Source organism: Ascaphus truei, chromosome 8, assembly GCF_040206685.1.
Source record: "Ascaphus truei isolate aAscTru1 chromosome 8, aAscTru1.hap1, whole genome shotgun sequence".
Taxonomy (NCBI): domain Eukaryota; kingdom Metazoa; phylum Chordata; class Amphibia; order Anura; family Ascaphidae; genus Ascaphus; species Ascaphus truei.
In genome coordinates, this window is record NC_134490.1 from 66,992,256 (window position 1) to 67,007,472 (window position 15,217).

The 15,217-nt window shown below is 41.2% G+C and overlaps 1 protein-coding gene across 2 annotated transcripts in view; it reads left to right on the forward strand.

Annotated features, from left to right (window-relative positions):
• The window catches only part of FBXW4 (F-box and WD repeat domain containing 4), a 160,581-nt gene extending 156,405 nt beyond the window's left edge, over window positions 1-4,176 (forward strand). For both annotated transcript variants that reach the window (XM_075612422.1, XM_075612421.1), the window contains one exon: window positions 229-4,176. In XM_075612422.1, the coding sequence (XP_075468537.1) occupies window positions 229-366 (138 nt within the window). In that variant the 3' untranslated portion in view covers window positions 367-4,176. The remainder of the gene's footprint in view (window positions 1-228) is intronic.
• The last annotated feature ends 11,041 nt before the right edge of the window (window positions 4,177-15,217 follow it).

Here is a 15,217-nt window from a genome sequence, read left to right on the forward strand (position 1 = left end):
ACTTTAGTGATGCATGTTAACGGACCAATGGACAATTTTATTATTTTTATTTATACGTCATAAATGGATGTATCTCAGATTTCATGCCATTTAATGTACCATTAACAACTTTGCTGTCAGAGGGGCTGGCAACAATTTGAGGTTAATCTAGTCTTCTGTAATTATTGTGTTTACTGATACAACGGTATTAATTAGACAGCTGCCAAATAAACACGTTTTTCATTTCAGTCATTTTCTTTGTCATCTCCAACAAGCAGCCCAGTCTACTGCCTTCGATTCAACGGCACTCACCTCTACGCCGCCCTGGCTTCAGCACTACATGTTCTCGACTTCACCGCCTCTGACTCTCGGTTCACAACCTTGTAGAAAGTACCTTGCCGTACATATACTGCCAGTGGGGGACCCATGTATACGATGGAAAAATTGTGGAAAACACATGGAGAACGAGAACCACAAATATGCTGAGAAGACAAAGCGGGTTTTAACTTAAACATTCTATTTTCTCAACAAATCCGCTTTTTTTATCTTAATTTTTATAAGTAAGCCAGCAGTTTTGAAGAGAATTCGAAATGCATGAAAATGAATATGCTGTCATTTATAGCAAATTTGAGTATTGCTTTACATTATTGCTTAATCTTTTTTTTTTCTGGGCTAAATCATTAAACTGGCATTTTTGTCCGGCTCTTCCCACCCTATCCTATAAGACAACTTAATATCAACTTTAAAATCCAATGTGTGTCCACTTCTCTTGGAGAACCTTCCTCCTTAGTTATTGTGAGGCATAGTGAAAAGACAAATGATTTGGAAGTACATCTTTATATTTCACAGTAGGTTAGGGAGAGGCATCTCAAGCTTTAAACAATACTTCAGCATGTTGGGAGAACTGGGTGAGATAATAAAGATACTGCTTTAAGATAATTAAAAAAAAAAAAAAGTCGTGCTTATATAAAGGATTCCCATTCTTGGTCAGAACCAATTTCTGTGTAATAAGATTAGATCTTCTGAGTGAGCGAGATTCAACCCCTCTTATTAAAACGATGTCACACTTTTACATGGTGCTTTTTTTAATGTCTGTTTCTATCTAAATCAACTGGTAACATCCTTTTATCCGTGACACGAAAGAACAAACTCAAACTATTGGAGAAAATAGGCAAACACATCTTGGGTTATAAGGCAGGGTGGCCAACTCCAGTCCGTCAGGTCAGCACAGGTGGCTTGGTCAACGACTGAGCCACTGATTGAGGCACCTGTGCTGAAGCCGGGATATCCTGAAAACCTGACCTGTTCATAGCCCTTGAGGACCGGTCATCCCTGTTGTAATGCATAGTTTTTAATGAAAAAAATAGTCCATCAAACCAGCACAACTTTTCCACCAGGTTTTGTGCTGCTCTCATTAATTATGCATTTGTGCAGCATATTTAACTGCGAGACGAAAATGGCACAGGTTGCTTCAATATTGCATTTGCATGACAACCTTTACCTTGATAAGTGATCTTCACATTTTATATCTTGTTCCTTTTAAATGACTTATTTGTTCATTATCACCAGTCAGCAGGCGACAATAAAATACCACGGAGGTCCTTCAGCACATAATTATTTTCTACTGTGGGTTTAGATACTGATCCTTTTTATATTCATCAAGTAGATCACGGTTTTGCTTCCCTGCACTTTCATTAAAAGCAAAGACAAGCGGTTATAATTTTAATAGCTTCTCCGTATCGATTTATCAGAAGGGTTAACCAAATAGTTGATTTTTTAGAATGTATTACAATAAGTAGCGTTACATGCCCCTCTGGCAACAAAGGGGTGAATTCTATACATCTTGTCATCTTTACTCGTAGGGGGTATTGACTAAGGCAGGGGTGGCCAACTCCAGTCCTCAAGGGCCAGCAACAGGTTAGGTTTTAAGGATATCCCTGCTTCAGCACAGGTGGCTTAGACACTGATTGAGCCACCTGTGCTGATGCAGGGATATTCTTAAAACCTGACTTGTTGGTGGTCCCAGGGCCTGGAGTTGACCACTCCTGTACGAGCGTCTATTGCGGGTTAACACAACCGATCCGGAGTTATCTGCCATTCTTATCTTGGTGAACAAGCTTGATCGAGAAACATGTTGCATGCAATTCATTAGATCTACAGCATAGGGTGTCATCCGCAGAAATTCTTTTGTGTATATGTGATTTGCAGTTGTTTTGATCATTTAGTGGGAACATTTTATATATTCCTTTATATCATCTATTTTGATTTTCCTGCCGTAGCTCCCATTAAACTTGCAAAGCTGTAAAGAAGCAAGGTTTTTTTTTTGCCTCTGTGTGTGTCTCCTTGAGTTGCCTCATTTATCAAGCTGTCAAATGCAATAAAGGATGAGTGATGCAAATTGCACACAAATATTTGTTTGTTTTGTGTCCTTGCAACCATTAAACCAATGAAACAGGATCATGTACCGAGCCCGCTTTGGGCCAAATCCAGAGAGCTCTGCTAACTCGGGGCTCATAACATGACATTAACCCCTGAGGTTGACACATCAACAATGCTAATTATATGAAATAACGGCCGTTGTAGATCTCATTAGCATAAGCGTAACGTCACTTGAAGTTAGCACAACATTGCACTGGCTTCCAATAACGTGGCATCTCGCCTAAAGGTGACGTTGCTCCCACCCAGGTCCTCTCTCCCCTTCTACCCATATTTCAGTGTGTGGATGCGAGTAATGCCACCTTTAGGTATGACTAAACATAATGTTACGTCCCATGCAATTAACCTTATTGGACCTTTGTGGATATGCGCTGTTCAGGGTATCCCCTCTTGCATTTCATTGCCACTAACGGCCATTATAGTTGGTGCAATGCTCTTTCCAGACGAAAACATGACTTAACATTACGTTACTCGTCTTTGAAGATGCACAGAAAGGCATACGTCACGTTAAAGCAGACCAGGCTGCATTGGGTTTGAAATTATTATTTTAAATTACAGGATTGAAGCAGGGGGTCTCCGGAGCTGAACAGTGTTAATTTCAGCTCTGGTGACCCCCTGCTTCCTGTGATACTTATCTATGTAGGGGCTGCTGATATCCCTCTGAAGTTTAAATGTCCAGTTACGCTGGCCAAATAGGAAGCCGCACTGGATAACATAACGGCTTCCTATTGACCTGCGGGACATTTAAAACCGCCATTATTTTAGGCACAGTGTCTCTGACGGCAGAGATCCCGGCACCGCTACGGAGGTATCTGGTAGTAGGGGGTTCCTGGAGCTGAAATTAACACAATTTAGCTCGGCAATCCCCTGATTAAATCCTGTCCTTAAAATAATAATGATGTACAACGCAATGCAGCCTGTTCTGCTTTAAGTCACTTTCCGAACCTTGGTATTAAATTAAATAAAGCAATTATTTAGATTCGTGTTCATTGAAATAACGAAAGTGCATAGTGCGTAAATGTAAATTCTGTTTGTTATATGCACAATATCAAAGCAGTGTGAGAAAAGCCAGAGCACTCGCTCAAACTCCAGATTCCTCCTGTTTTACCTGTCAAAATGTAGGCATGGAATTAGCACAGCTCTACATGTAAATAATTTTCAGAAGTGCTAAAGCAATGCTATTTATGGAATATTTGACCTTAAAGCGTGTATAGCCTGAACTAATGGATTTAAATGTGTTTGACAAAACTAAGATAAGGAATGGGGAAATCTGCAGTGACCCACCATTGTTCTCCAATTCTTCCACAGGTGATCGGATATCTGTATCTGTAATGGTGGATATATTTAATGTGCTGATATCAGTGAACCGCTGGTTTTTATGTTTGAAGTAAATGTGGCTCATCCATTCTTCCGTAGAATATCTCTTCATTTTCAATGTGGGGGAATTTAAAACCCGCTAGATCCAGAGATGAGTTTTGTAAAAACAGGATACCCATGACAGGGCCAAATAGTGTGGATCTAAAAATCCATCATGTGAAGTTGTGTACTTCTGTCAGGGAGGTCAGATGTAAAGGAACAGGCAGTCACCTGAAACATGAGATAATCAGATCACCTTTGAATGAAGACAGTTTGCCTAGGTTTAAAATGTGTTATGCCTTTCTTTATCTCAGCTGAGTGTGTAATGTGACCCTTAAAATGAATTGTTGGTGTTTAGCTCCTTGGCCTCTCAGCTTTGGGGCAATATAAACATGTGTAAAAATACAGCTAGCGTGACTTACTCCTTCCCAGTTATTCTATGTTATTAGCAATGAGCCTAATGCACTTCAGCACACGTCCTCCCATTGTATTCAACAAAACAGTGATTTCAACTAAAACCTTTATGGCTATTTGACTACTTTATGCTTCTGTTTAGCAGTGTTTGTCACCTTTGCTATCATTTGTCAGTCAGACTTGCCATCAAGATATTTTGGACAGAGATCCTGTTCCCACTGAATGTGGGTGCATTACTTAATGGTCTACTGCTCTCCAGTAGTTCTTTATGGACACCTAAAAAACAAAAGGAGACTATAGTAGATGCAGTTGGGGCAGCAGTGAAAAGAGATCAAAGGAGTCAATATAGTAGAGGCACATGGGGAAAAGAATGTATTACTAAATAGTAAAAACATTTGCTTTGAAGAATGTATCTGAAAGGTTGTGAACTGATGCCAACATTTACGCACATTTCCACACCTTGTTGCACCATTTTGTGCAATTTCCTTAGTTTGAGGTGCATACATGAATTGCTTTATAATATTTACATTTGTTGTACATTGTATCCTGTGGGTCAAGGCCAAATAACAGGGGTAGACTTTCAAACAATTGGTCATCTTATTTTGTAAGATGGAACTTGATAAATCCACTTTTGAGCTCCATGTGACTAAGCAAATGTCTTTCCTTTTAGTTCATTAAATAAGCTGGGGTTTCGTATATGCAAAAAACATACTTTTAGTCAAACTGAATATTGTTATTTTTTTTTTAACTTATATATTTTTAACGTTTTCAAACATAAATGGGGAAGAGGGGTACAAAAAAGAATGGGGGGGAGGGGAAACAACCGTTTTATATTAGACTTCTTACAAGCATCAACAGTCGCATTACATGTCATACAACATTTTATGAACAGCACATTCTACACCCAATACTCCCAAACCCTATCTCCTTCCGGGATCCCTCCCCTATCCAGCATCCCAGGGATCCCAGACCCTATCATACATTCCTGTAGTGTGATTCAGAAATGAGGTGAGTTTTTCCATTAATTAGACTTCATTTACCCTTCTAATAACCTCTCCTGGAGGGCGGGAGTGTCTTTTTCCACGCTGCTGCTGCTACAGCACATCTAGCCATTGTTAGTATATGCAAAATCAATTTAAGTGTGTAGGGATTCACATTTTCCATGGGTTTGACTAGAATAATTAAGGTTGGATCTAACGGAATCTTAATATCCGTCACCTCTTTTATTAATTTCAAAACAGTCTTCCGGTATGTCTACATTACTGGACAATACCACCAGATATGTGCCAGGTCTCCAATCTGACCACACCCCCTCCAACATCTATCAGAAGCCTCCGGGTTAATCTTTTGAGGGTGTAATACCAACGTAACAATTTTATATATATTCTTATTTGTTACCGTATATATGGAGGTTTTACCCGCATTCTCCCATATAGCCTCCCAGTCCTCCCTTGTTATTTCGATCTGGAAATCCAAAGCCCACTGGTCCATATATTTATGGGACAGGGTATCCTTTTTTGGGATTAAACCCTGGTACAGAGATGATTTCAGCCCCTTTTGATACTTTTTTTGTTTTGAATAATTATTAGAATTGTGTGTATCTGGGAAATTCCTCCTCATAGAAACCCTGCCGCACAAAATGCCAGACCTGCATATACTTAAACAACTCAATTTGGGGTAGACCATCATTTCCAATCAATTTCTCAAATGACATTAGTTCATCTTTTGCTAACAAATCTCACACCTCCAGAATCCCTGTGTGTCTCCAAATTTCAAAACCCTGCCCTTGAAAGTCCTGGAGAAACCCTGGGTTATCAAACAGGGGTGTGAGTCTGGATGGTGGCGACATGACACTCCTGACGAAGTCACGCATCGGATTGGCGAAACGCGTAGAGTGATAGCTGCCCAAAGGAGGAGAGAAGAAGTGACAGATTGCGGATCCCCAACCTGAAACCGGAAGTGACGTGACGCAACGCCTCAGAGAGAGACAAGGAAGCAGACAGCTGACTGTGGAGGCGTTTCACGAACCGATCGCGGACCGGAGGCGGGGGGGTGAGCCAGGTGTTCACATCGATTCTCTTCCATCACAATATAGTGATACATGCGTTATTTTAACGTTTTATTGTAAGTTTGCATTTTTTTGAACCCCTATAAAGTTACGTTTTTTATGATTGGTCTGCACTATGGATATTTTTCTTTTTTCATGCACCATCATTTTGCTGTGATCGGAGATCTTCATCCTCTCTGAACCAGGAGTTCTTCTTGTCGTCCAAAAAAATTGCTCCCTGTTGCCCGTAAATTACTGAGATCTTGTGAGTAGGCTGTACATAAGAGCCAAGAAATCCACAGACTTTATTCACATTATTTTATTGTCTACACTTAGATTGTTTTTGTTTTATTTCCCTTATATGTTCCCCCTGGATTGCGAACAAAAGTCTGGATGGTGGCGACATAACCTCTTGCTTCTTTTTTGCCATCTGCCAAATTTTCAAAGTGAACCCAATTACTGCTGGTTCAGACTGTCTCCCAAATCCAGTCCCTAAACTCAACCATAGTTGAAACCACACCGGTTTCTTGAGTGAACTCTCCAAGTCCACCCAAGCATAGACCCCTCTTGAAGAATGCCACTAAGCCATTTGTTTCATATAGGAGGCCATATAATATTTTAGAATATTTGGGAGAGCCATACCACCTCCTTTAGCATCCAACATTATTGACCTGGCTATTTTCGGTTGATATGTTTCCAAATAAATTGCATAATTCGATTTTGTATTTCTTTTATACTTGTGTGTAGGACAGATATTGGCAGTGTCTGAAAATAATACAGAAGTCTAGGAAGGATATTCATCTTGACCACACTTATACACCCTATCCAAGAAATACAATGGGAGTTCCATACTTGTAGGTCTTTTTTTTATCTCTGAGAAAAGATCGGGGTAATTATACTTGTATAATGAGTTGTAATCTCTAGTATGATACAGCCCCAGATACTTCAAATGGTTCTTTTTCCATTTTTAGTCAAAGTGCAGATTAAGAACCTCCACCTCCTTTTTCAGATAGCGATAAATTTAGGGCTTCCGACTTTCCCATGTTAACTTTATATCCGCATAAATCACCAAATCTCCAAAGGGTACATTGTAAATTCAGGAGAGATGTCAGTGGGTTAGATATAGTAAGAATAATATCATCTGCAAACAGTGACAATTTGTAGCACTCATCTTTTATTTTAATCCCTTGTATATTTGGGGAGGCTCTGATAGTAGCCGCGAGGGGTTTGATTGTTAAGGCAAAAAGAAGAGTTTCAAGAAAAGGGGCATCCCTGTCTTGTCCCGTTCTTAATCCTTATCAAATTCCCATCCCCACCTGGGTTCTTCAAAGTTGCTGTTGGTAACTGATATAGGGCACGGACCCACTGTAGAAAGACCCCGGAGAATCCGAATGCCTCTTGTGTTTTAGCCAGGAAAGTCCCACCTCAGCATCCAGACTTAACAAAATAGCTTTCGGTTTAGACTTGTGTATCTGATCAATAATATGAATAATTTTCCTTGTGTTATCGGACACCTGGCATTCACTCACAAATCCCACCTGATCATAATGGATTAATCTAGGAAGTATTGTATTCAACCTATTTGCCTGGATTTTACTATAGATTTTCAAATCTGTATTAAGCAGTGAAATTGGCCTATAACTACCACAACATAAAGGGTCCTTTCCCTCTTTAGGAATCACCACTATATTGGCCTTCGTCATCTGTGGGGGGATTTGTTTCCGCTAAGGAAACCATTAAATAGATCCAACAGGCAAGGCCCTAGGATTTCTATAACATTTTTATAGTACAAATTTGAAAAACCATCTGGGCCAGGTGCCTTTGACAGTTTCAATGAGCCGACCGCCCTTTCAAGCTCTTGAGTTATTTTTGAGTTTAAAAATGTATGGTCTTTCTCTGTCAATTTAGGGAGGTTACAATCTCTTAGATAATCTTCAATCTGGGCCAAGCCAGGGATTTTAGCATTCGGGGTTGATTTATCTAAGTCGTAGAGTTCCGTATAAAATTTAGCAAATTCCTCTACAATCTTTGAAGGATTGTATGTCACTTCTCCCCCTTTTATCTTAATGGCGGGAACCGATGCCCTCGGCCTAATCCCTCTAAATGTATTTGCCAATATATAGTTTGTGTTATCTCCCTTGTCGCACATCTCCTCAGTACATTTATGGGCCTTCTCTACATCCTCCAGTTGTACCCTCTTAAGTTCCTCCCTTGCCTGACTCAGAATTTTGTAAAGTTTCCTAGACAGGTTTTTTTTTTGTGTTCTTTCCAACGTTAACATAAAAAATTGTAAGTATTTTTGTTTATCCATTTTCATTCTCTTTCTGTAAGCTATTGAAATAAGCTGCCCTCTAATCATGGCCTTGTGTGACTCCCATAATATTGCTGTCGATTCTACAGATCCATTATTAGTCTGGAAATAGTTTTTAAGTGAGTCTTCAATTTGTGAATGAATCTCCCGGTAATTCAGTAATGAGTCATTCATCCTCCAATGAAATGAATGAATCCTGGCAAATGGGGGGGTCAAACAAAATCACAACTGGTGCGTGGTCCGACCACGTAATAGGCCCTATATCTGAATGAACCAATACATCCAGAATATTTGGGGTTACAAATATATTATCGATTCTGGAGAACAAATTGTGTGGGGCGAGTAAAAAGAATAATCCCTCTGTCCTTTATGTGAGCGACGCCAGGCATCGAGCAGACCAAATTCTTTGGTTAGTGATCTAAATTTCTTCGCTAACCTATATGTCATTGCGAAATATGAGTGCGCTGGATGTGTGGATTTGTCCATATCTGGGTCCACTACCATAATAAAGTCGCCTCCCAGAATCATAGAGTGCAATAGGCTGTCTCCCATAGACTCCAATGTTTCCCTCAGAAAGTCAATTTGTCCCTCGTTAGGTGCATATACATTCACTAGTGTGATATGGAGGCATGAGAGAAGACCATGAACCACAAGAGACCTCCCTGCTTGGTCTCTCTTAACCTCCAATGCCTGGAACGGGATATCATGTTTTATCAAAATTGTGACATCCGCCCCCCCTCCCCCCCCCCCTTTTTTTTGCTGGTAAAAGACGAGTAGAATGCTACAGGATATAAACACGCTAAAAGTGTTGGGGGCTTCTGGGTGTCGAAATGCGTTTCTTGTAGAAAAACAATATCTGCTTTCAGTTTCCTAAATTCTTTTAGGGCCATTCTGCACTTGCCATTACTATTCAGGCCCTTAACATTCAAAGACACTAACTTCAATGGTGTTTGACTAGTCATTCCTGGTGTCGTGTCTATCTCTTGTGAAAGTTGTGCTCGAAAGATTTTGACGGTTGTAGTGGATAAATGGGAAAAGGAGGGGGGAAAAAAAGGAGAGGTGGGGAGTTTTACGATATCAGGAACTTGGAAAAAGGGGGGGGGGGGGAAACGACACAAAAAACAAATAAAATTGAAAAATAAGATGTGTATCCAGCCACTCATCCCAATTTTGCGGCCAGTCCCTAAGTGGCTTGGCCTGTGGTCATATGGCCCTACTGGTGGGCGTCCTGACGTCGGCATACAGGTATCTCTTCCACCCCATATACTCTCAACCTCCTGATCGCACCTTCGCAACAGCTTACTCAAAATATAAACGCATAACAGATAGATCAATTCCTACTAGCTTTAGAGCACATAAACATATATAACTTTTTGTAGAATAACATGATACAGTTGAGGATAAGGGGAGTAAATAACCTCGGGAAAAAACATACATCACACTTTATATTTTTAGTTTTAAACATACAATAACTATTGACGTTAGTTCTCGAGCAGGGGCTGCTCTTGTCCTATAAAAGGATACTAAGGTCTATTAAATCTGTGACCTGAGTATCAGTGTGGTGCATAACCCCTAAAAAAAACCATCTCTTTCGACTCTTATGGCCAGGGCCCACTCAACCACCGCCTGGCCCCTCACACTGCTCATTCTCCTGCTCTGTGCAGGTATCGGCTTTAGAGAGAACCACGATCGGGTTTCTCCCCTCCGCAGGAATAATCTGTCACCCAGGCAATGGGCAGGTGACCCTAAGTCGCAGTCAGACCCACAATAGAACCTAAGGCAGCGGTGCGCAAAGTGGGGGCGCTGGATTTTTTTTTTGGGGGGGGGGGGGCGCGGGCGCTTCCAGAGGCCCCGCACTATTCCCCGAGGCATTTAAATTAAATGCTGGGGGGATCGCTTGAGGCCTCTGCAACAATAAAACTTACCTCGCTTCAGACGCTGTGACGCATCGCCATGGCAACACGGCTTCAAATGACACCGCGGGGTGACGTCAGACAGCCGCCTTTATGGAAACGGGGTCATGTGACCCTGCGGCGTAACGACGCCGCACACAAGCGAAGGGGGGGGGGGGGGGGGCGAGAGGAAGCTGGCAGGGGGGCGCAGCTCAAAAAGTTTGCGCTCCCCTGATCTAAGGGGTATAAAGGGGAACATTGAAAAAACAAAGATGCTGTTCCAATTTCTGTTTCTTTGAAACCGCCATGGATCGCCGGGTCTTCAATCAACGGAACCCGCGGATTCATGCTGAAGCTTCCAAAGTTTGGAGTAGATGGACAACCAAAGGGTATCAGCGGAGCCCTCTCAAGGGCATAGCCGGTCCTAGCTCTTTCCTCTTCGGGCCACCGCCCCCTCGGCCGGTTGCCCCCTTGAGATTCTCACTGTTGGCCCGATCTATCCTTGGTGTCCAGTCTTGCTCTGACAGGAAAGCCGCCGATTCCTCAGGGTAGCGGGTTGAAACCTATCTCCCTCTATGGTTAACGATTCGGCGGAATGGGAAGGCCAAACAATAGTGAATCTCTTTTTCCTGGACAATTGCTGTCACCGGTCATAGTCCTCTTCGCCTTTCTATAGTCAGCCTGGCCAGGTCCTGAAAAATCTGGATGGAGGCATCCTCAAATTCAATTGAACCTCTATTTCTGCAACCCTTTATGATCTTTTCCTGTTGCATATTGATGAAGCCTCAGTACCACATCTCTACTTCTGGGGTCTTCAAATTTTGGGCCCAATGCTCTGTGAACTCTGTCCATCAGCATTTTCTCTTCTTGTAGTTGGGGGTCTTTTGATAAGAGTCTCTTGAGGTATGTGGCGAATGCTCAAGTTCTGCCTCTGCTCCCTATTCTCCAGGTCATCCATGCTATCTCTCAAGGCTCTCACCTCTTCATTGGGCCAGAAGACCTCGTCGTCCATATTTACCCGATTTTGTAAGGTAACGTCCATCTTGTTTTCCAGCTCTGTGGTCCTTTTGGCCAGTGAAAATACTGCCTTATCCAGGGAAGCCTGGAACCCAGCTTGCAGTTCCCTAAGCATACCCTGAAGGTCTTGCTTGGTGAGTACTGTGTCTCTCTGCCTCTCAGGTGTATCCCGTCTCTCAGCAGCGTCTCTCTCCCTCCTGCACTGCTTCCGATTGCGCACACCCCGGCGCCATCTTTTTATTTTTCCACAAAGGAGAGTCCCCAGCCGAAACGGAACAGATCTGGGGCTGCAGCTTTCCTGTCCTTCAGAGGCATCTCCTGCTGTTCCCCCGCCTGCTGCTGTGGGTTTGGGGCTGCTACGAGGTGCCGATCGGAGGCTTATGTTGAAATCTACGAGCGGGGTGCACGGAGCTTAGTTAGCACACGTGCATGCGCTCTCATGTCGTGCGCCCCCTCTATCGTTATGTTTTAAAGGGATGCAATTATGCCAGTGGTTTTCATTTATTTTGTAATAAAGAACATTTTTTCCCCCCCTAAAGAAAAGTTTGCAGTGTGGACAAGAAAAGTTAACTACATTAATTATAGTGGTTCAGGATATGTTTAAAATACTATCAAAAGTCTATTCTTTTCATCCATTGAAGTCTGTTAGTTTGAGCGTTCTTGTTTTTTCTTTTATTCGTGGTTTTATTTAAGATTTTTACTTTGGTGCTGACCCATCAAGGCAAGTTTGGAGCAAAAATGACACCAACTGATTCTTCATCTTGTCTTTGTGTCAATGTTTCAAGGTCTTTGGTTCAAGATTTGCACTGCGTGTATTAGCTTGTGTTTTGGAGTGTCAAAAGAAGGAACTGGGGATGAGTTGCATGACGCACCGATTAGAATGATAAAATGTTTCCTTTCTTGGTACCACTTCTATTGTATTTGCATTTGTAAACATATCTGCCACGTCTGAAGGGGTGTAACATCTGCCTCACAATTTGTGTCAATTGTAAGAAACGCTTTCATACGGTTGACACAAACAGAAAATGGAGCAATTCGTCAAAACAAACTTCTCTGCACACTTTGTTGTACATCTTCCCCTTTGATTGCATTAACGAAACTGAATTTCCAATACACTTTCACAAACCAATGGCATTGAATGTCATATCACACATGGAATAGTAAAATGTAAATGGCTCTGTGTTAATCAACAGGGAGTATCCTGTACAACTATTCAATCTGCCAGTCCCTTTACCTTCTGAGAACATTATGATGAGTTAGATTGACTTTGGGCATATTGTCACCTCTAAGGTCTTTTTCTGAATACCTAAGTGTTTAGCAGCATGTTGCATCTTGGTTTGACACACAAGGTAAAGAATGTATGCAACGTTTAAATGACTTCTTAGAATCTGTTAATTATGACTTTACAGGAGTCAGAAACTTTGCACATATTTGAGAGCAACTGTTCTACAAATTACATCTAATGGCCATTGAACTAACTTGAATAAGTTCTCATGAGGGAAAACCCATTTGTCAACAGCGATGCTAACAAGGGGTCTGTCACCTTAGACCTCTAAGGCTCTTTGTACTTCCACCTTCCCCCCCCCTCCTACAGTGAAAAGCTTAACACTTTTCACCCTGATAAAATGATGAATGAATGTGCTAACTTACTTACATTTTCCTTGTCATTAAAGATCATTGACATCCTGTCTAATTATCCTTCAAGTACTGAAAAGGGTCATGAAGATGGAGTATTAAATTGCACGTTGTCTATCGATACAGGGGACAAACGTCTGTACAAGGCAGAACGGTAGCATCTTTTTTTATTTTTAAATAAACCAGCGTATAGTCTTCTGTTACTATCTATATGAATTAAAACCTTGTTTGCCAAACAATAGCTACACATGCTGTATGGCAAACTGTTAATCTACTAAAATATATTATGTAGAACATACATCCATTAGCTTTTTTTAATGTCCTAGTTTAAGTACAAACCTTCGAGGTTTCAAAAGGTCTGTATACTATAATTTGGTCTATGGAATACTGTAATGTTAGTCCCCAAAAGGTAGCACACAACCTACAATAAATCTATTTTTTGTTAATTGAGATCCATTGATTAAATGCCATAAAAACAGAGGTCTATATGGGGGCTGGAAGTTGAGGTGGGGGTGCTGTAGCTGCCCTGGGTTTATACATTGTAACATGATGGTAATGTATGAAGAGCACCCCCATCCAAAATATAGTTGCAGCACTCCTGAATGTGTCCCCCACTTTTCCATAGACAGGAAACCTGTAATTAGCATTTATCTTCTAAGCTTATTGAGACCATATAGTAAACATCTTAAAACTATCTATTCATGAGTAGACTGCAAGTGATATATTAAAAAGTATACATCCCACCGTTCTTATTTGCACTAGCCATTGGATCCTTCATGGCACACAGACTAAACAATAACAGGGGAATCCAGATTAACGTTCCCTTTTTGCAGAAGACATTCTGCTAATACTATCGAAACCCACTGACATCCCTCCACAATCTTTGTAATCTTCTGAACTCCTTCCAATCATTATCTGGCTTTTAGAACAACAATGACCAATCGGAAGGCCTAAACAAACAGTCCGTAGCATCATGTAACACTGATCTCCCTGAATTTTTATTTTAAAGTGGAAACCCCACACCCTTAAATATGTAGGCATATTTCTCACACGTTCTCCAGAGACCTTATATGACACAAATTACCCTGACATGATTAAAAAAAACTAACAAATGACCTTGAAGAATGGTCTAGAAACCAAATCTCCTGGATAGGACAGGTCAATTTGGTCAAAATTAATCTACCCAGAATAGTGTACTTGGTGCACCCTCTGCCCGTGCCAATTAAATGTAAGGCCCTACAAAAATATATATCAACATTTATATGGAATTTAAAAAAAAAACAAGAGTACGCTGCTACAACAACCCACCAGTTGTTGGGGACTAGCTCTGCCAAACCCGTTGTACTACTATAGGACTGCCCATTTGAGTCAATTGGTTTACTGGCATGACCCCTAAAACAGCAAGATATGGGTATTCCCCCCAAACTAAAATTTGGATATGAAACAAACATTGAAATTCCCCCTTTCCAAAGTGACCCACTCGTTAAAAATGTGGGATTCAACCACGCTAAAGCATTCACTCACAACCACGAACTCCCCCATGTTGCCGCGGTATAATAATATGGATTTTGCCCCAGATCTTAGTCCTCTGAATTTCGGGAGTTGGAGCTCAGGACATATCACGAGAATTCTTATGGCTGTGCAGAGGTTGTACTGTTTGAACAGTGGACCAGGCAGGGTCTGCCACACTGAATTTTTTTAGGTTCCTTAACCTAAGGGCATTCACAAACTCAAAAGCCCCTTTTTTCAGACCTCACTCAGTTTGAGGAATTATGCCTGTTCAATGGTGCACAGAAGGGTCTAATTTTTAAAGTGTACAAGTTTATATATCTCTGGTTGACGCCAGAGTTAATCCTTTATGTTTAAGTGGGAGGACCTGGAGGAATTAGTGAAATGAATTGGAGGATATCTTTACGGGGGTAGTAAAAAGCTCAATTTGTTTGGTAATTAAGGAGCATGCATTTAAACTCCTGCACCAATGGTACCTCACTCCTCGTTTGTTTTCATTGCACCTCCTCTTCTCGGTGTACAAGAAGGTGTGGCCAAATTGGTTCCTTCCTACGTATGTGGTGGCATTGTCCAAAAATCAGGGTTCTTTGGGAACAATTACACTAAATTTTACAAGGTAGT